Here is a 20,502-nt window from a genome sequence, read left to right as displayed (position 1 = left end):
CTGAGTTTTTGAGATTGTTAAGTCCTTGATAATAATGTTATGTTAGATTAAAAAGCATGTATCTTACTGGATAGCCCCAAGCTATTGCATCCACCTAAAGTAGTTTGTTGGATTCTGTCAGGGAACTGACATCGGAGCCAGAGGTGGAGGGAAGGCTCTCAAGTGATGCTGGAGAGGGACCCAGCAGGGAGAGAGGCAGCTCCGCAGATGGGGAAGCAAATCAGCGCAACACCAGGGATATAGAGGGGCTGATGGGGGAATCGGCGAGAGGGCTCCAGGACTCTTCGCCGGACACCAGCGGGGAGAGCACGGGTCCTCCGCTACCCACGCCCTCCCTGCGCAGAAGAATTCCGTGCAGGGAGAGTAGGAGGAGACTTGGCATCAAACAACTTTTATGCTGGAAAAGGTTTAAGAAACGCCCACTGACGGATTCTGCTAGCCACTGAGGCAGCCACGAAGTGAAGGGCTGTCCAGACAGGAAAGGTTTAACAAGCCAACTTAGCCAGGAGTGGCGGTAACTTACGCACGAGCAACCCATATTCATTACAGATTCCATTTATTGATAGAATGAATCTTCTACCAGAGAATGATCTGAAGGCATGAGACTACTATCTTGCTGGAGCCAGGCAGGTTTCTGATAAGTGCCCAGATGGTCACTGCTTAGGTATTGCAAATACACCACCTTGGGTTCCATAATGGAAGAAGAGCAGGATATAAATGCAATAATAAGAAAATAAAAATTTAAAAATACTTTTCAGCCTTATTATATTAACAACTCAGAACTAAGAAAGCCTCAAAAGTTCCTTTAACTCACATCCTCAGCTATAAAAACGTACGGATTAAATATCAATCAATCGATCTTTATTACGGTCCAGAGACCCAACAAATCGTTACAAAGCAATGCACAATTCAGACAGCCTACCTCCAGGTTAAACAAGCATTTTGTTCAGACTTAAAGATAGGGATCATTGGTTCTTGCAACCACCAATAAAAAATGGTTTATCCATTAATTATGAAAAATCTAAAATTTTAGTATTCGAAAGAAACTTCTCCCGGTCTAAATGGGGGCTGGATGGCCATAACCTTGAACAGATCAAATATGTCATCCAGCAATTAACTACTGAAGGTTTAGGTAATGAATCTCCCAATTAAACAAATTAAAGCTTGCAACCCTACTTTATAAGGGTTTGTTTTGTTTTTTTGTATACGAGTATTAATCTTCTTGTCCATACATATGTCTTGTGTTGAGGTCAGGGACTTCTGCAACTTTTCAAGGATACTTGATAGAGGGCTTGGTTCTTTCACAGACCTCACATGCTTTGTTTTATTAGCTCGGAACTAGTTCAAAATACAAAGCTCAGTTCTCTTGCATAATTCTCTCTCTCGCTTTCTCTCTCTAAATTTTAATTTGTCAGCATTATGCTCTGGTTTGCATAGGAGTTGCCTCTCCTGGATATTTTCTTTTTCTGTGCATCTGGGCATGTTATTGTGTTCTTCCTCTGACTCAACCCTAATCCCTCTCCCTCGCTCCTGCTGAGGGTGAGGGAACTACAACTGCGCATGCTCGGTGGGAGGTGGGGAAAAGTGCACTTACCAGCCTCATATCACCAACATTGTTAGTTGGTTATTGCATCAATGCATGAAGGAGTTAATACCATAGAGTAAAGTGTTCTGCCAGGCTTAGCTATGTCACTTCCCCTTTACTAGGGGAGGAAACAGGTAATCAAGCCTTTGCCTGCCCCCCCCCCCCCAGTCTACCTGAGAATTCAGCATGTGAGAAGGTCTGATCTGGTTGCTCCAGCTCAGCAGCATGGCTTTCACCAGCCTTTCTCAGGTTCCTATACCAAAAGTTTAGGAACTTTTACCACTAAGCTACATTTTACTGCCTGTGCAAGTTTTTTGACTGATGTATGGAAAGGCGCATGAATCTGACCTTTGGAGAATTTGTAAGTAAACCATTTTATAAACTTACCAAACATGTGGTCTTTTCCTATGCTAGGGGAAGAGGGAAACTTTGGAAGGAACTCTTAAAGGGGACAAGTTTGGAATGTCTTTATAAATTACTTGGATGACGGAACTGAGGGGATGCTCATCAAATTTGCAGATGACACCAAACTGGGGGAGGGGGGGCATAGCTAATGCCTTAGGAGACAGAATCAGAATTCAGAATGACCATAGCATATTGGAGAACTGGGCCCAGGCTAACAAAATGAATTTCAGTAGGGACAAATATAAGGTTCTGCCCTTAGTCAGGAAGATCCAGATGCACAAATCCAGATGCACAAATATAGGATGGGGAACACCTGGCTTATTAGCAGTACATGTGAAAAGGATCTAGGGGTCTTGGTGGACCACAAGCTTAACATGAGTCAAGAGTGTGATGTAGCAGCAGCAGCAGCAAAAAAAGCTAATGCTGTTCTAGGTTACCTCAACAGAAGTATAGTGTCCAGATCAAGGGAAGTACAGTGGTACCCCACAAGACGAACACCTCGCAAGACGGAAAACCCGCTAGACGAAAGGGTTTTCCGTTTTGGAGGCGCTTCGCAAAACGAATTTCCCTATGGGCTTGCTTCGCAAGACGAAAGCCCATAGGGAAATCTCCGGGGACCTCTTTTAAATGCTAGCGGTGGGGAGCAAAGCCTTTCCCCCCCCCTCCGGCCTTCAGAAGAGGTCCAGGAAGGCTGGCGGGGGCCGAAAGGCTTTGCTCCCCAGCGCCAGCATTTTAAAAGCAGTCCGGGATAGCAGGGAAGCGCTTCCCGCTATCCCGGACGGCTTTTGAAGGCAGGAGAGATCCGCGAAGCCTGGGCGGCTGATGTCAGCGCGCGCAGGCTTCGGCATGCCGGCAACTCTCCGCCAGCAGCGGCAGCGCTGCCGCTGCTGGCGGAGAGGTCCGCGAAGCCTGGGCGTGCTGATGTCAGCGCGCGCAGGCTTCGGCATGCCGGCAACTCTCCGCCAGCAGCGGCAGCGCTGCCGCTGCTGGCGGAGAGGTCCGCGAAGCCTTGGCCGGACAGCTTTTGAAGGCAGGCAGGGGGGAGCAAAGACTTTCGCCCCCGCCAGCCTTCAGAAGAGGTCCAGGACCTCTTCTGAAGGCTGGCGGGGGGCAAAAGTCTTTGTCCCCCCCTGCCTGCCTTCCCAGGGGCTTTTAAATCGCCCCGGACAGCGGAGAAGCCCTCCGCTGTCCCGGGGCGATTTTAAAATGCCACCCGCCAGCATTTTAAGATCGCCCCGGACAGCGGAGAAGCCCTCCGCTGTCCCGGGGTTTTTTAAAATGCTGAGGGTGGGAAGAAAAGCCCTTGTCCCCCCCCCAGCCTTCAGAAGAGGTCGGGGGACAGACTGTCCCCGGACCTGGTTTGAAGTCGGTTTCCCTAGGAACGCATTAATTGATTTTCAATGCATTCCTATGGGAAACCGTGCATCGCAAGACGAAAAACTCGCAAGAAGAAAAAACTTGCGGAACGAATTAATTTCGTCTTGCGAGGCACCACTGTAATAGTACCACTCTATTCTGCCTTGGTCAGACCACACCTGGAATACTGTGTCCAATTGTGGGCACCACAATTTAAGAAAGATGTTGACAACCAGGAATGTGTGCAGAGGATGGTGACCAAGATGATCAAGAGTCTGGAAATTAAGCCTTATGAGGAGCCCTTGAAGGAGCTGGGTATGTTTAGCCTGGAGAAGAGGAGCCTGAAAGGAGATGTGATCGCCATCTTCAAATACCTAAAGGGCTGTCATGTATGGAGGAGGGAGCATGCTTGTTTTCTCCTGCTCTGGAGGGTAGGACTCGAACCCATGGCTTCAAGTTACGTGAAATGACAAAACATTCGTAAAAACATTCTGACAGTAAGATCTGTTCGGCAGTGGAACAGACTCCCATGAGAGGTGGTGGACTCTCCTTCCATGGAAGTTCTTAAGCAGAGCTTGGATGGCCATCTGTCATGGATGCTTTCGCTAAGATTACTCCATTGCAGGGGGTTTGACTAGATGACCCTCAGGGTCCCTTCCAGTCCAAGATTCTATTATTCTAACACATTTGGAAGGGCATATCTTAACATTTTTGCAGCCTGTATTTCCATGCTTTACTTTGCTGCCTATTCTGTGATTTTCAATCTCTGCTGGGGTTCTCTCACCAAAGTATACTTGCCCCAAACTTGGACCTTGGCATCCAGGAATTCTATTCCTTTTATAATTTTTTCCCCTCAAACCAACAGAAAAATGGGGAAGGGAACGGGCTTAGGTGGGCCCCCTTCTCCTTTGCTTCTGACCGGCGCTGAGTTGGGCAGCTCTCACAAAGCTTGTGTGCACAATGTCACCATATTTTTTGATCTATAGGACGCACCTGACCATAGGACGCACCTTGTTTTAGAGGGGGAGAACAAGAAAAAAAACCCCTCCCCCGCTCTGCTCAGCGCCCCTTCAGCGAAGCGGCAGGAGAAACAGAGCCCCTTCCATTTCTCCTCCCGCTTCGCTGAAAGGACGCTGTGCAGCTCTCCCTCTTTGCTGAAGCCAGGAGAGTCTTGCTCTCCCGGCTTCAGGAAAAGGAACCCGAAGCCTCTGGAGCGCAGTGGGAGCTACCGCTGTGTTCCGGAGGCTTCAGGCGGCTATCCCTGAAGCCTGGAGAGCAAGAGGGGTCGGTGCGCACTGACCCCTCTCGCTCTCCAGGCTTCAGCGAAAGCAACGCGAAGCCTCCGGAGCGCGGAGGGAGCGCTCCCTCTGCGCTTCAGAGGCTTCGCGTTGCTATCGCTGAAGCCAAGGAGCCTGCATTCGCTCCATAGGACGCACACACATTTCCCCTTAATTTTTGGAGGGGGGAAAGTGCGCCCTATAGGGCAAAAAATACAGTAGTTGAAGCCATGAAGAGCAAGGGAAAGTTGAGCTGGGGAAGACTGACAACTGCTGCTGCTTCTCCTTTGGATTGAGACTGTGGATGGTGTCTTTGCTAGTTGGCATGAACATCCATGCATATGGATGGGCTCTGCCAGAAAGGGCCAGGGTTCATTGATCTGCCCGGACACTGAGGTCCAGCGCCGAGGGCCTTCTGGCGGTTCCCTCACTGCGAGAAGCCAAGTTACAGGGAACCAGGCAGAGGGCCTTCTTGGTAGTAGCACCCTCCCTGTGGAACGCCCTCCCACCCGATGTCAAAGAGAAGAACAACTACCAGTCTTTTAGAAGACATCTGAAGGCAGCCCTGTTTAGGGAAGCTTTTAATGTTTAACAGACCACTGTATTTTAATACTCTGTTGGAAGCCTCTCAGAGTGGCTGGGGAAACCCAGCCAGATGGGTGGGGTATAAATAATAAATTCTATTCTATTCCTGCCTCCACTGGAGACTGGTGAACCAGGATGGCACCTCATATATCTCTTCTTCCCTCCTTCCCTATTTACAGACTTTATGGGGTGGGAGGAAACTGGGCAGCGTTGCCAACTTAACCAAACAAATCTAGTTCGATCAATATTTCACCTCCGCTGAGTCCTTGTTTTCCATCAAGTGTGTGTTGTGTTTACTGTGATGATTTGATTCCCCTGCCTGTGGACATGTTTGTGTTTTTTGTATACGAGTCACATCCCGTGATTTGCTTCATCACAGTGAGGTGATATAAGACGAAGAGTTTGAGATGTTTGATCCATAGTATTGTCAGAGCTGCCTTCTTGGCAACACATCTCATATCACAACAAGCTTGACTTTAAACCAGGTGCAATCTACACCTCCCTGAACTCAAACAGAGAGAAGAACAATGGTATTTGTACCAACCGTTGCAGAAATAATACAGTCTTAATAAAATAAGAAAACTGCTTTAGCCTCAAAATTGAATTGGGAGATAAATTCAGCTGAGTGAGTTTGGAGAAGGCATTTATTACAATATATTTAGATTTTGGTCAACGCAGTTGGTTGTGAGTATCTTGAAAAACACCAAGGTGAAATCTACACACATATAAAAAAGGTTGTGAAAGTGCTTTTTAAAAAAAGTTTTGAAAAATACATTGAGTTTTGCATTGCTCATTGTTGCCATCTAGTGTCAGATTAATATTTTGCACTTTACAACACATTTAAAACATTTTATTTGCAGCTGGGTAGCTGAGTCCCAAGTAAGCAAGGTGCTATCTTTCCCTGGACTATTACTGCTGGAATTATGCAAGTTTTCAAGTTTCATAGAATTCTACATATGCTCCTGAAATAGTGGTACCTGCCCGATAGAGCCCTATGCAATTCGAAAGCTTTCATATTTCCACACCAAAAGTCCAATTATATCGCCTGGGAAATTTTCTCTTTCTTTTGAATAAGCAGGCCTTGTTTCATAGACTTCTGCCACCTGGTGCAGGCGTCAGTTTTAGGAATGTATCTCTCCTTCCCATCTCCCCCGTCCGTTATTGCAGTAGGCAGTACAGTGATTTCCTCACAATTTTGTGAATGCGGCGAGATTTGAACTGGGGATTTTGAAACTCACAGTCTTGTCTCTGCTTGCATGACTAGTTTTTTTCTATTCCTGCCTTGCTTCTCCATTCTCTGCATACATGCAGGCCAGTTATGTGTCTGTTTCCTTTAAAGTAAGGCCTGATGAGCTCAGTGCGATTTAACTGCTAAATCTCTGTCTTTCTCAGAGCTGATGAACAATTTGATCACCCAGAAGCCTGCATGAAGCTTAAAGTATGCTAAATACTCGGCTTTTGATTGAAGTCTGAAGCGAAGCTGCTTAATTGCATTCTTCAAAATCTGTACTTGATTTGTGGATTGTCCCTACTGCCGCTGCCACATTATTTGGCTTTGAAGCCTGGTATAGAATGTTGACCCCAAATTTATTGTCTGGAGTGGGGCTCTGGGCTCATGTCCCAAAAACTTTTAAATACCTAGCAAGGCTCCCTCCAGTCAGATGAGAAACGGCAGTGATCAGCTGTTCAGATAATGGGAAAGGGTGGGGCGTGGGTCTGCCATGTGCAAACATTTCTGAGGGATGCAGACATCACCCACTGGCATGAGAACTGCGTCATCTAGAAATGGATACCTGCCCCCTTGCAAGTACAGTGGTACCTCTAGTTACGAACTTAATGCGTTCCGGAGGTCCGTTCTTAACATGAAACTGTTCTTAACTAGAGGTGTGCTTTTGCTAATGGGGCCTCTTGCTGCCGCCGGCACACGATTTCTGTTCTCATCCTGGGGCAAAGTTCTCAACTCGAGGTAACTCTTCCAGGTTAGCAGAGTTTGTAACCTGAAGTGTTTGTAACCAGAGGCATTTGTAACTCGAGGTACCACTGTATCGCCTTTGCTAGATCATGGTAAAGGTGCTTTGCCTTTCTGGTGGAAATTTGACTGCTGTGAGGCGGAGAGGACAGGAAGTTTCCCCTTAAACCAGGCATGGCCAAATTTGGCCCTCCAGATATTTCAGGACTACAACTCCCATCATCCAGCGGCGTAGCGTGGGTTGTCAGCACCCAGGGCAAGGCAAGTAATTTGCGCCCCCTAACCCGTGGATTGGTGCCCCCTAACCCTACAAATCTATGCCTATGAATGATGGTCCCCCTCTCTCTCTTTCTCATATTCCAATTGATTCCCATTTCCGCCGATCGATCCCCGAAGCTCTCACTCAGCGAAATTCGTGCGTAATTACGCTTCACCATCCCTAATCCTGCCGCTTCCACCAGGAAATCATGACGGTGCGTTTCTCCTCTCCAAACTTTCCCCGGCCCTTTGCCGGCCGGTGCAGCCCTTTTGGTTATGAGCTCCCCTCCTTCTCTGCCCGCTTCCGACCCCACCTCCCCGTCCAGCCTCCTGAAAAAAGGCGCCGGCGCCGAGGAGGACACCCCCGTGGCCATCGGAGAGAGGCGGGGCCAAGGGAGGCAAGCCACAATGGGCGAGGTGGGGGTAGGTGGCCACGGGGGCGGGCGCTGCCGCAGTCCTCGGGTGGGCAAGGTAGGAGCAGGCGGAGGCTGGCCGGCCGCTCTGACAATAGGGGTGGGCCGAGGGCACGACAGGGCTGGGCCCTCTGGACTCGCCCCCCCCAGATGTTGCGCCCGGTGCGGCCGGCACCCCTGGCACCCCCCACGCTACGCCACTGCCATCATCCCTAGCTAACAGGACCAGTGGTCAGGGATGATGGGAATTGTAGTCCCAAAATATCTGGAGGGCTGAGTTTGGCCATGCCTGCCTTAAGGTAACTTAAAGATAACACCCTCTTGTGATCCAAGCCCAATTGTGGACTATGCCCTGTTTCCCCAGTAGTCCTCTCACATGCTCCAGAAAGGCTTTTGGGGAACTGCCAAGGGAGAGACGGGCAAGAAACTTTCCTTCCATGAACTTTAAGTTCTTCTTCCCTCCCCACCGCATGAGTGGATTGGGTTGGAAATGTGTTCCATTTGATCATTCTAGCACGCGTGGAAGACTCTACAGTGGTGCCTCGCAAGACGAAAAGAATCCGTTCTGTGATTCTCTTCGTCTAGCGGTTTTTTCGTCTTGCGAAGCAAGCCCATTGACGGATTAGCAGATTAGCGCTATTAGCGCTATTAGCAGCTTTTAACGGCTTATCGGCTTATCGGATCAGCTGATAAGCGGCTTAGCGGCTTAGAAAAAGGGGGGGGAGGAAAAAAACCCCGCAGGAACTCGCAAGACATTTTCGTCTTGCAAAGCAAGCCCATAGGAGATTCGTTTTGCGAAGCACCTCCAAAACGGAAAACTCTTTCGTCTAGCGAGTTTTCCGTCTTGCGAGGCATTCGTCTTGCGGGGCACCACTGTACATCCTAATCACATGCTTATCCTTGCATGCCACTATATATAAGAAAGAGGTGACTATTTATGTGTTATAAACAGTGCTTTTTTTCTTAAAAAAATGTTTAGGGGTACTCTCATTTAGACTCGAAAAAATCGCCATTTTATAGTTCAAAACGGGGAAAATAAATACAGCAAATGGACAAAGGTACCAAGAACATGCATTACCACATATTACACAGCTCCCAGTGACTTCCACATGGGCATGGGGTTGTGTGCACTAACATCTTCCCGACTTTCATCAGTAAAAACACCACACATCCATATCCCACACTACTTCACACATTAAACGCTCGCTTCCGTCTGAGGCTCAGGAAACACCGGGAATGGAAATGAGGCCGCCATCGGAGGTAGCAACTGACAATTCACCGTGCTAGAGAAGAATTTTTTCAAAAAATATTTTTAGTTTCCTCTCCCGTTAGATTCACAAAATGTTTAGGGCTATGTGTCCCACCCAGAAAAAAAGCACTGGTTATAATTATAGATTATTACACCGATAAAACTGTTTTTTAAAGCATGCTGGGAAAGAGGCATTTTTTCCTGCTGCCATTTGATTAAAAGAGAGAGCAAGAGAATTGCTCAAACCTACCCGGCATGTGAGCTCAGGACACTACAGCATGGTGGCATGATGCCTTTGCGGCAGATGGCCTAACTCAGCAGGAGTGTAGGTCACCTGTTTTAACCTTGTTTTCTCACTCTTTTTTCACAATAATAGGCAGTCAATGAAAGCTGTTGCCAGTTTGTTTGCTTTTTAATGGTTTCAGGCTGCCCGAGGCTCGTGACCACGGTTTCCATAATTTCGATTTTAAAATCTGTTCCTACTGTATCGTGATTCAAACACGGCCCCGTGGTTTTCACACAGCATTCTGCAAACCCCTGTGATCCTGCAACGAGAGCATCGCTGGGAGCAGGCAAGCTTCCCAGAATGACAGCCTGTTCACCAATTGCCATTTCCAAACTGGCAGCAGCAAAATTGCTGGGAATGTCCTAAGCGGTGGGGTGAATCCCAACAATGCTCGCATGCGCCACGCATTGCATGAGTTGTGCACCCTCCAGAATCTCTTACAACACACAGCGCTTCCTCAACAGGAAAGTCTGCATGGAAGGTGTTCTCTGTGTTAAAAACCACAGAGTTGTGCAATATTATAAATGTGTTTTCTAACCCACCCAGAAGTTTGATCCAGTTTCTTCAACCTGGGCACATGTCAGAAAGTAATAATTTGCGGCGGCATCACATTGAGTTCAGTCTGTGTTTGAGGGGTTCATATTGTTCTCTTCCTTTTGTTTTGTTTTGTTATTTTGGGCGGTTTTGTTCTCCTCTCAACTGTACAGGACGAACAAAGGTCGGGACATAAAAACTATTAAGTCTCTGCGTGTTCTGCGAGTCTTGAGGCCTTTGAAGACCATCAAGCGGTTGCCCAAACTCAAGGTATTCTTGCTTTGACTTGTGATATTCCCTCAGATGAGTCACCTTTGTTCAGAACAGGCCCCCCTGAGCAATATAGGGCAGTTGCTGCCTTTTTCGTTAAGAGTATACCTACTTGAAGGAGCGTCTCCACCCCCATCGTTCAGCCCGGACACTGAGATCCAGTGCCGAGGGCCTTCTGGTGGTTCCCTCATTGCGAGAAGTGAGGTTACAGGGAACCAGGCAGAGGGCCTTCTCGGTAGTGGCACCCGCCCTGTGGAACACCCTCCCTTCAGATGTGAAGGAAATAAGCAGCTATCCTATTTTTAAAAGACATCTGAAGGCAGCCCTGTTTAGGGAAGTTTTTAATATTTAATGCTGTACTGTTTTTAACATTTGACTGGGAGCCGCCCAGAGCGGCTGGGGAAACTCAGCCAGATGGGAGGGGTATAAACAATAAATAATAATAATAATAATAATAATAATAATAATTATTATTATTATTATTATTATTATTATTATTAGAGGACACTTGTTCTGCTAGCATAACAAAGAGCAATGGAGAACAGGGATTTCATCCCACTAACGGTTGCGTAGAATAGGAAGATTTGGCAGGTACAATTCAACCAAATCTGGATTACCAAGTTAGTTGGTGTACATATCATTTTAGCTGCCTTGGCTGCTTCCCAAGGAATCCTGGCGACTGCCATCGGGTATGACAGACCCCTACCCCACTTGTAAAACTACAGTTCCCTAGATGGCCTTGCAGTGACTGTTTAACACCTGCAGTGGAAATATATGTCCTTTGTTTTGCAGCGATGAGAGAAGCTTTACCTGCTCAAATCTCTCTTTTTGATATAGCTCTTACAAGAGCCTCTGTCACTCACTGCACTGCCGGAGACGCTGGTTAGGCCTGTTCTTCCTTGATTTGCACTTTCTGTACATGCTGCTTGCCTTGATGCGAGTGAAGAAAATGCTTTAAGGCCATTTGTGTCCATGGTTGATGAATCGCACCCTTTGGGTTTGCCTCCCCTCTCAGGCCGTCTTTGACTGCGTCGTAACTTCGTTGAAGAACGTCTTCAACATCCTCATTGTCTACAAGCTCTTCATGTTCATTTTTGCGGTCATCGCCGTCCAGCTCTTCAAGGGCAAATTCTTCTATTGTACGGACAGTTCAAAAGATACAGAGAAAGACTGCATGTAAGTACACTGCAAAGCATCTAGCCTTGCATCGTGGCACAATGACACTTACCTCTGGTTGGGCGCCTTTGCAGGATCGCACCAGCATCAGCCCAGGATATGGTGGGTACACTGGAGGTAAGGGTTTCCCCCCGACCTGGGTGAACCCTTTGACCAATGGCAGGCAGGTTGTGGTGCTGGTACGCCCCCGAGATGGATCACACCGAGCTGGCAGACTTTGCCCCCATCCACTCCATGGAGATAGATAGATAGATAGATAGATAGATAGATAGATAGATAGATACATACATACATACATACATACATAGATGATAGATAGATAGATATTACTGTTTTACAATTTCAGATATTCATTTTACATTCTTAAGATACCAGTGACTTCCCTTCTCTTTCCATGGTTCATTTTACATATCTTAAATCCCTGCATATTTTACAAAAACTATACCATTCAGTAGTCCATTATTGCATCCATCAAGACTTATTTACATGGTTGAAGTTTTCTTAATGCTGCCAGCATTTTCAGCTGCACACAATTATTTTCCATATATTCAGTAAATGTTATCCAATCTTCTTTAAACGTATGTTCTTCTTGTTCTCTTATTCTATTTGCCAAGTCTGCAAGTTGTGCGTATTCTGTCAACTTAAGTTGCCATTCTTCTTTGGTTGGAACCTCGCTCATTTTCCATTTTGGGGCTAAAAAAAAAAAACGGGCCACAGTTGCTGCATACACTAATAACATTTTCTGACACCTGGGGATTTCATCTTGAATTATTACCAACAAAAAGGAATCTGTTTTGGGGGGGAAGGTAATTTTAAACATTTTTTTCCATTCATTATAGATCATTTCCCAATACTCTTTTACCCTTTCACCCCATGGACATTTAAACCCGGGGGCTTCTCCAGTTCCTCATCCAGTTCATCCCTTTCAAATCTATGATTCTATGACCCAAGGTCCATAATGGGAGGAAAGGGTCTCTAAAACTCCCAGGAGAAGCATGGACTCGTATTTTTCTTTAGAGCAGGAGGCTTGATCTTGATCTGTCAGTTTTATTTTCCTTCAGGTTGCACTAATCCTGCTGTGGTGGAGCAAGGACAGACACCCAGGTCTTACCTGTAATCTCCCTGCTCTACACCACACCTGGATATAAACCCCACTGCAAGACTCAGACTATCTGGGCCTGTCTCAGTTCCAGAGGGCGCTGGAAGGTCTGTTTTTGGAGTGAAAGAGGCTCATAGGGGAGGGAAGATGAACCATCCTGGAATCGGCTGCCTGCCACCCTGTAATCCTCTCCTCACTACCACCAGCACTTCTGCCCCCAACTCAGCACCCTTCTGACATTAAAAGCCTGGGCGGTGTGGAGAGTGACATTGGGAGAAAGATTGTGGGGAGGTGATTTGCAACCAGGGGGAGGATTTCAGAGCCTCCTCTCCCTGCGTGCTGTGTTTCACACCTGATGACTCTAGGAATCATCCACCCCCCTGCTTTGGGCAGGACCAGTTTTAACAAAGGCTGCCGACACCACCCAAGTGGGTTGTGCACTATAGATACAGTATTGTCCCACCTTTGGTTGTCTTCTTCCTGCTTCTCCCCTTTCTCACTCCACATGCTGGGTGACCTTGGGCTAGTCATGCTTCTCTGAAGTCTCTCAGCCTCACTCACCTCACAGAGTGTTTGTTGTGGGGGAGGAAGGGAAAGGAGATTGTTAGCTGCTTTGAGACTCCTTAGGGTAGTGATAAAGCAGGATATCAAATCCAAACTACTACTACTACTACTACTACTACTACTACTACTACTCTTCTTCTTCTTCTTCTTCTTCTTCTTCTTCTTCTTCTTCTTCTTCTTCTTCTTCTTCTTCTTCTTCCTCCTCCTCCTCCTCCTCCTCCTCCTCCTCCTCTCATTTGTGGGTCCTATTGCTAATCATTCCTCCTGCATCTTTTATAATAAGCCAAATTTTTTACATCTCCATTATGTCCAAAATTCACCATTAAACTATAAGTGTTATTCCAGTCCTGCTTACAGTTTTAACTGTTTACAATGGTTTTTAAGATAAATTATATTTTCCCCCATTCCTTATTGGTCTTCCTGATTTCTGATTCTTTTTTGCCAATTCGGCATAATCCATCAACTTGATCTGCCATTCTTCTCTGGTCGGGACTTTATCTTCTTTCCATCTCTGGGCCAATAGCATCCAAGCAGCTGTGGTCCCATACATAAATGGTCTTTTCTGCTCCCTTGGGGTCCTCTTTCGCACACTTACTTGGCCGAGTCAGGACTTAAGACCCCCCTTTCAAGGAAAGAAAAGGAAAGAATCAAATGGCCCCATATTATTATTGTCATTATTATTATTATTTATGAAATGTATGTACCACACTTCCTTGAAGGATCACAGGGTTGTTTACAGTATCGGCTTAGACCTCTTTCACCCTGACAGTGTGGCAGCGAAAGGCTAATCACCATCTCCCTCCATCTTACAGAGGCCACTATGTGGACCACGAGAAAAACACAATGGAAGTGAAATGCCGAAAATGGAAGCGCCATGAATTCCACTACGACAATATCATGTGGGCTCTGCTTACCCTCTTCACTGTCTCCACCGGAGAGGGGTGGCCACAGTGAGTATTTCCTTTTTTCCCTTTCCAGCGAGGTTAGTAGCGGAAGCGTTTGAGCTTAGCCTTAACTAGTCCAAAACATAATGGAACGCCTGGCACATTTATGTTTCAGTGTCAAAATTAAAAATTCTTGACGTGTTTTTATGAACTATAGTTGTTGTTGTAAACCACAATGGTGTTTTTTTACATGGTGGCATATACCGTATTTTTCGCCCTATAGGACACACTTTTCCCCCTCCAAAAATGATGGGGAAGTGTGTGTGCGTCCTATGGGGCGAATGCAGGCTTTCGCTGAAGCCTGGAGAGCGAGAGGGGTCGGTGCACACCGACCCCTCTCGCTCTCCAGGCTTCAGGAAGCTATCCGCAAGCTGTGGGAGCCCAGCGCGAAGTCGCGCAGCTCTCCCACGGCTCGCGGAGAGCTGCCTGCATCCTGAAGCCTGGGGCATGCTGAGCTCAGCGCGCCCCAGGCTTCAAGCTTCGCGCAGCTCTCCCACGGCTTATGGAGAGCTGCCTGCAGGCTTCGGGCTTCGCGCAGCTCTCTGCAAGCCGTGGGAGAGCTGCGCGACTTCCCTGTTCTGGGGGCTGGGGTCGGGGGAAGCTCGGGCTTCCCATGCCCCAGCCCCGCGCCTGGGGGAAAAAAATAATTCCCCCCTTTATTTCCCCCCCCAAAAAACTAGGTGCGCCCTATGGGCCGGTGCGCCCTATGGGGCGAAAAATACGGTAAATAGTTTTCAGAAATAAATAGATGTGTAGATAGGCTGTTAAACTGGGCCGCACGTTATTTTTGTGCAGTGTTCTAGGAATGCTCTGAGGATGGTTGAGCCATCAGCTAAGGGTAGGTGATAGCTCAATCAGTAGAGGGTGATGCTCTAAATCTCAGGTCACGGGTTCAAGTCCCATGTTGAACAAAATGTTCCTGCATTGCAGGGAGTTGGAATAGATGACCTGTGTGTTCCTTTCTGGCTTAATAATAATAATAATAATAATAATAATAATAATAATAATAATTTATACCCCGCCTATATGCTGGGTTTCCCCAGCCACTCTGGGTGGCTTCCAAAAGAATATTAAAATACTATAATACATCAAACATTAAAAGCTTCCTGAAACAGGGCTGCCTTCAGATGTCTTCTAAAAGCCTGGTAGTTGTTGTTCTCTTTGACATCTGGTGGGAGGGTGTTCCACAGGGAAGGCGCCACTACCGAGAAGGCCCTCTGCCTGGTTCCCTGTAACTTGGCTTCTCGTAGTGAGGGAACTGCCAAAACACCCTCAGAGCTGGACCTCAGTGTCCGGGCAGAACGATGGGGGTGGAGACGCTCCTTCAGGTATACTGGACCAAGGCCGTTTAGGGCTTTAAATTGGCCGTTTAGGACTTTGAATTGTGCTCGGAAACGTACTGGGAGCCAATGTAGGTCTTTCAAGACCGGTGTTATGTGGTCTCCGCGGCCGCTCCCAGTCACCAGTCTAGCTGCCGTGTTCTGGATTAGTTGTAGTTTCTGGGTCACCTTCAAAGGTAGCCCCACGTAGAGCGCATTGCAGTAGTCCAAGCGGGAGATAACCAGAGCATGCACCACTCTGGCGAGACAGTCTGCGGGCAGATAGGGTCTCAGCCTGCGTACCAGATGGAGCTGGTAAACAGCTGCCCTGGACACAGAATTGACCTGTGCCTCCATGGACAGCTGTGAGTCAAAAATGACTCCCAGGCTGCGCACCTGGTCCTTCAGGGGCACAGTTACCCCATTCAGGACCAGGGAATCTTCCACACCTGCCCACCTCCTGTCCCCCCAAAACAGTACTTCTGTCTTGTCAGGATTCAACCTCAATCTGTTAGCCGCCATCCAACCTCCAACCGCCTCCAGGCACTCACACAGGACCTTCACTGCCTTCACTGGTTCTGATTTGAAAGAGAGGTAGAGCTGGGTATCATCCGCATACTGATGAACACCCAGCCCAAATCCCCTGATGATCTCTCCCAGCGGCTTCATGTAGATGTTGAAAAGCATGGGGGAGAGGATTCTATGTGACCTTTCTTTCTTTCTTTCTTTCTTTCTTTCTTTCTTTCTTTCTCTCTCTCTCTCTCTCTCTCTTTGTGTTCCCAGGGTTCTGCAGCATTCAGTGGATGTGACCGAGGAGGATCGCGGCCCCAGCCGAAGCAACCGCATGGAGATGTCCATTTTCTATGTGGTGTATTTTGTGGTCTTCCCTTTTTTCTTTGTGAACATCTTTGTGGCTCTCATCATCATCACTTTCCAGGAGCAAGGAGACAAAATGATGGAGGAGTGCAGCCTCGAGAAGAACGAGGTAACGCTGCAGCGCAAATGGGGCAGGCCTGTGGTGAGAGAGGGGTGGCATTGTTATTTATTGCTTGGGAAGCTAGGCAGATACTTCCAAAGCATTTTGAACATCTGGTTCACACTATTCCAGTGCTGGCTAGAGGCATCTCATGATTACAGTGGTACCTCTGGTTGCAAATGGGATCCATTCTGGAGGCCCGTTCGCAACATGAATAGAACGCAACCCGCAGCGGCGCATCTGCACACATGCAGGTTGCGATTTGCTGCTTCTGTGCATGCACATGACTTCATTTTGCCCGTCTGCGCATGCGCGAGCAGCGAAACCTGGAAGTAACCCTTTCAGGTGCTTCCGGGTCGCTGCAGGACGCAACCTGAAAAAACGTATCATGAAGCTAATGTAACATGAGGTATGACTGTATAAGTTGGGAAGGGGATACTTTTGTGAGTTCGCAACAATACAATAATTAGAAATGGGGGTAATAATTTGGATGCCAACTGACAGTCTTTATCTTCTTCTCCTTCTTCTTCTTCTTCTTCTTCTTCTTCTTCTTCTTCTTCTTCTTCTTCTTCTTCTTCTTCTTCCAGAGAGCATGCATTGACTTTGCCATCAGTGCCAAACCCCTCACCCGCTACATGCCGCAAAACCGGCACACTTTTCAGTACCGGGTCTGGCACTTTGTGGTCTCCCCATCGTTTGAGTACACCATTATGGCGATGATAGCACTGAACACTGTGGTTCTAATGATGAAGGTGAGGAGAACCTGGGGCGACATTGACCGGCTTCCTGGCAATTACAGTGATCTGGTACAACCGGAAAGTTCACTTTTGAGCATGGTTGCCACCTGGGAGATGCCTTCTCTTCCCTCCTGATTCAGCTCCTTGGCTAGAAAACAAAGCAATTGAGAATTGTGAATGATGGGAAGAACCTGAGCAGCATTTCACACAGGTGGGGAACCTGGTGCCTTCCAGGTCTCATTAGACTACATCTCCCATCAGTCCTGACCGTTCGACGTAGAGCTTGGGGATGATGGTAATAGGAGTCTAGTAACACCTTGAGAATCAGAGGTTCCCCACCCCTGGACTAATTTGATTGTTCGCATCTCTCTGTGGTCTTGGGCAAAAGGTTCTTTCCCAGCCCTGCTCCCTAGGAGTGCCAGGGGTGGAAGATGGACCTTCTGCGTGCAATGTTAATATCAAGAATTGTCTTCTTATTGATCTTATGTAAGTTACTCTGGGAGCCTTTCCTGGCTGGAGAGTGGGTTAAAAATGCATTAAATGAAAAAGAAGCATATGCTCTACCTCCAAGCAATGGTTTTTCCACATTTGGGGATGCAACTAAAGATCACTTTTATCCTATACAGTCATACCTTGGATTTCAAACGCCTTGCCTCCCAAACAAATTGGCTCCTGATTGACCGAAACCCAGAAGTGAGTGTTTGGTTTTCGAACGTTCTTTTGGAACCCAAACGTCCAACACTGGTTTTGCGGTTTCCAATTGGCTGCAGGAGCTTCCTACGGCCAATCAGAAGCCATGCTTTGGTTTCTGAACTTTTTGGAAGTCAAACGGACTGCTGGAATGGATTCCGTTCAACTTCCAAGGTATGACTGTATTTTGGATGGACGTCTCAAGTCCTTTAAGCATACATACGTTAACTTAAATATTTAGTGTGTAAAAGTGACCAGCGCTTATTCTCAAGCATGGATCCTATGCACATGTATACAGGAAGCCATCACTTCCTATGTGTCCTTGTCAAGTGTGCAGTTTTTGTCGAACCTGAGCTTGCTGCCATGCAACGTGTGAAGCGTCTACCTACAGCTTTTGCTGTTCGCTAATCTGTTTAGCAATAACATCATAAGACCACACTTGATGTGTGTTTCAATTGTGCTTTCAAGTGTTTTCATAACTTCCCCTCATATGTGCATATATATATGTGCAAGCGCACACACACACCCCATCAGTTATATTCTCATAGGTTGTGTAGCAACTGCCTTTCTTCTGTGCTACTGGCAATTAATTCCACAGGCCTTTATCACTTCCCACACTTTGTAATCAGAATGGATGTCCCAAGCAGCTTCACAGTGAATAAAAAGCCACAGAGAATGCCAAACTGGGTAAAGATGTGTTGATGGATCTCAACCATAACTCTTGCTATAGGTAAAGGTAAAGGGACCCCTGACCATTAGGTCCAATCATGACCGACTCTGGGGTTGTGGTGCTCATCTCGCTTTATTGGCCGAGGGAGCCGGCGTACAGCTTCCGAGTCATGTGGCCAGCATGCCTAAGCCGCTCCTGGCGAACCAGAGCAGCGCACGGAAACGCCGTTTACCTTTCCACCAGAGTGGTACCTATTTATCTACTTGCACTTTGACGTGCTTTCGAACTGCTAGGTTGGCAGGAGCAGGGACCGAGCAACGAGAGCTCACCCCGTCGCGGGGATTCGAACCACCGACCTTCTGATCGGCAAGCCCTAGGCTCTGTGGTTTAACCCACTGTGCCACCCGCGTCCCATAACTCTTGCTACCAGCTGCCAAATCAGTGAATTCCAGGGCGACGAACAGGAACAGAACTTGCTGACGGGTAACTTGATTTTTAGTTAGCTTTATTATATACAGCAGAGCAAAGCACAGCTTTGTACAAGTTACTATATACACAGACGAGATTCAAACTCCTACTCCAAACTCAACACTCCAACAACAAAACTGCTGTGTCTTACTGCTTATAAGGAAGAACTTAGCCAATCACCACCTGTTGCTAGGCTTCCCTGTCTCCAAGCAGACTTCTCATGTAACCTGTTTAACTTGGCTTGTTGCCAACCTACTAATGGTTCACTCCAAAAACTGCTCATACTCAATGTCTCAACAAGATGTTCAAACAAACCAGTTCTGTAGAAGCTGGGCATTGTTATTCCAAATCAGAGAACTCTATGTGTGGATGTTTCACTTGATTTATCCAAGATGTGTGGAGTTTTGTTTTGCTTTAGTTGCTAACTGAATTTTGCATCCAAATTACACATGGGAAAATATAACCTCTTGGGTGATTGTTTTAATACAAGCGGGACCCAGGATATTCTGACTCTTCTTTTCCTTCTCTCTTTCTCTTTGCAGTACTATTCTGCTCCCTACACCTATGAACTAGCTCTGAAGTACCTGAACATTGCTTTTACCATGGTTTTCTCACTGGAATGTGTCCTGAAAATTATAGCTTTTGGCTTTCTGGTGAGTAACAGAGTTTGTAGGGGGTGGGGCGATTAGCTTTTTGGTGATGGTGATTTGCATCAAATAAAAATGCCCTGCACTGCTGGATCATATCAATTGTTTTTATCGAGTTAGTTAAGTAGCGTTTCTCTAACTTGCCCAAGTTCCCAGAAGTTTGAAGGAAAGCTATGACAGATGTGGCTCTTCTTTGCTCCCTGGATATCCTACAAACTGGATGCCAGATTCTGGAGGGATATATTTCATGAGGTCCCTGGAGAGCAAGTTATGTTTATGATCCATTGTGCAATATATTTGACATGTGTTTAGTTACTGGAATCTGTGAATGAGAATGTATGTGGTCTGACAGTGTTGAACTGGGATCTGTAGGATCTCAATAAAAATCCCAGCTTTGTTTTAAGACAGGCTTCCTCAATCTCAGCCCTCCAGATGTTTTTGGCCTACAACTCCCATGATCCTTAGCTAGCAGGACCAGTGGTCAGGGATGATGGGAATTGTAGTCTCAAAACATCTGGAGGACCAAGGCTGAGGAAGCCTGTTTTAAGAGATTCCTGTAATCTCTTGTCTATTTTTTCTTCTTTATTTCTGTCTCTTTTTTCCTGCTTTTCTTTTTTCTCTTTTATCCCTATGTTCTTAGTGTATGTAGATCAATGTTTTAGTTTTCGACCTCCCCCCCTAAAAAGATATTTGATATTAAGCTTTGCATTTCTCTTTATAAATCCTAATAATCCCCCCAAATTAAATTCCTTATGTTGCCATACACACACACACATTTTTATTGATTTTTTAAACATATCATTTCCAACAATCATTTAACATAAATTCTTACCTTACACAATATTTTAGACTTCCATCAACAACCTCTGAAGATTTTCCATTCTTTAGCACTTATTCTGCATTTCTTAATTTCTCTATTACTTTTAATTATCATTAAGTAATAATTCTCTTAATAATCTTCCTTGCAATATTTCACATAATCCTCCTTACAGAACTTCTTGCAGTCCTACTAGCGTAATCTGCTT

General features: G+C 46.6%; 1 protein-coding gene across 1 annotated transcript in view; it reads left to right on the top strand.

The window, feature by feature from the left end:
* Nucleotides 1–20,502, top strand: part of CACNA1E (calcium voltage-gated channel subunit alpha1 E) — a 479,552-nt gene that overhangs the window by 400,941 nt on the left and 58,109 nt on the right. Inside the window, exons 28-33 of the mRNA XM_083509855.1 lie at nt 10,091–10,187; nt 11,203–11,363; nt 13,839–13,976; nt 16,073–16,274; nt 16,853–17,017; nt 19,373–19,483. Of these exons, the coding sequence (XP_083365981.1) occupies nt 10,091–10,187; nt 11,203–11,363; nt 13,839–13,976; nt 16,073–16,274; nt 16,853–17,017; nt 19,373–19,483 (874 nt within the window). The remainder of the gene's footprint in view (nt 1–10,090; nt 10,188–11,202; nt 11,364–13,838; nt 13,977–16,072; nt 16,275–16,852; nt 17,018–19,372; nt 19,484–20,502) is intronic.

The sequence above is a fragment of the Podarcis liolepis genome, assembly GCF_965112155.1.
Source record: "Podarcis liolepis genome assembly, chromosome: 6".
NCBI classification, from domain to species: Eukaryota; Metazoa; Chordata; class Lepidosauria; order Squamata; family Lacertidae; genus Podarcis; species Podarcis liolepis.
The sequence above is the reverse complement of the archived record's forward strand: the minus strand, read 5'-3'. Positions and strand labels throughout refer to the sequence as shown.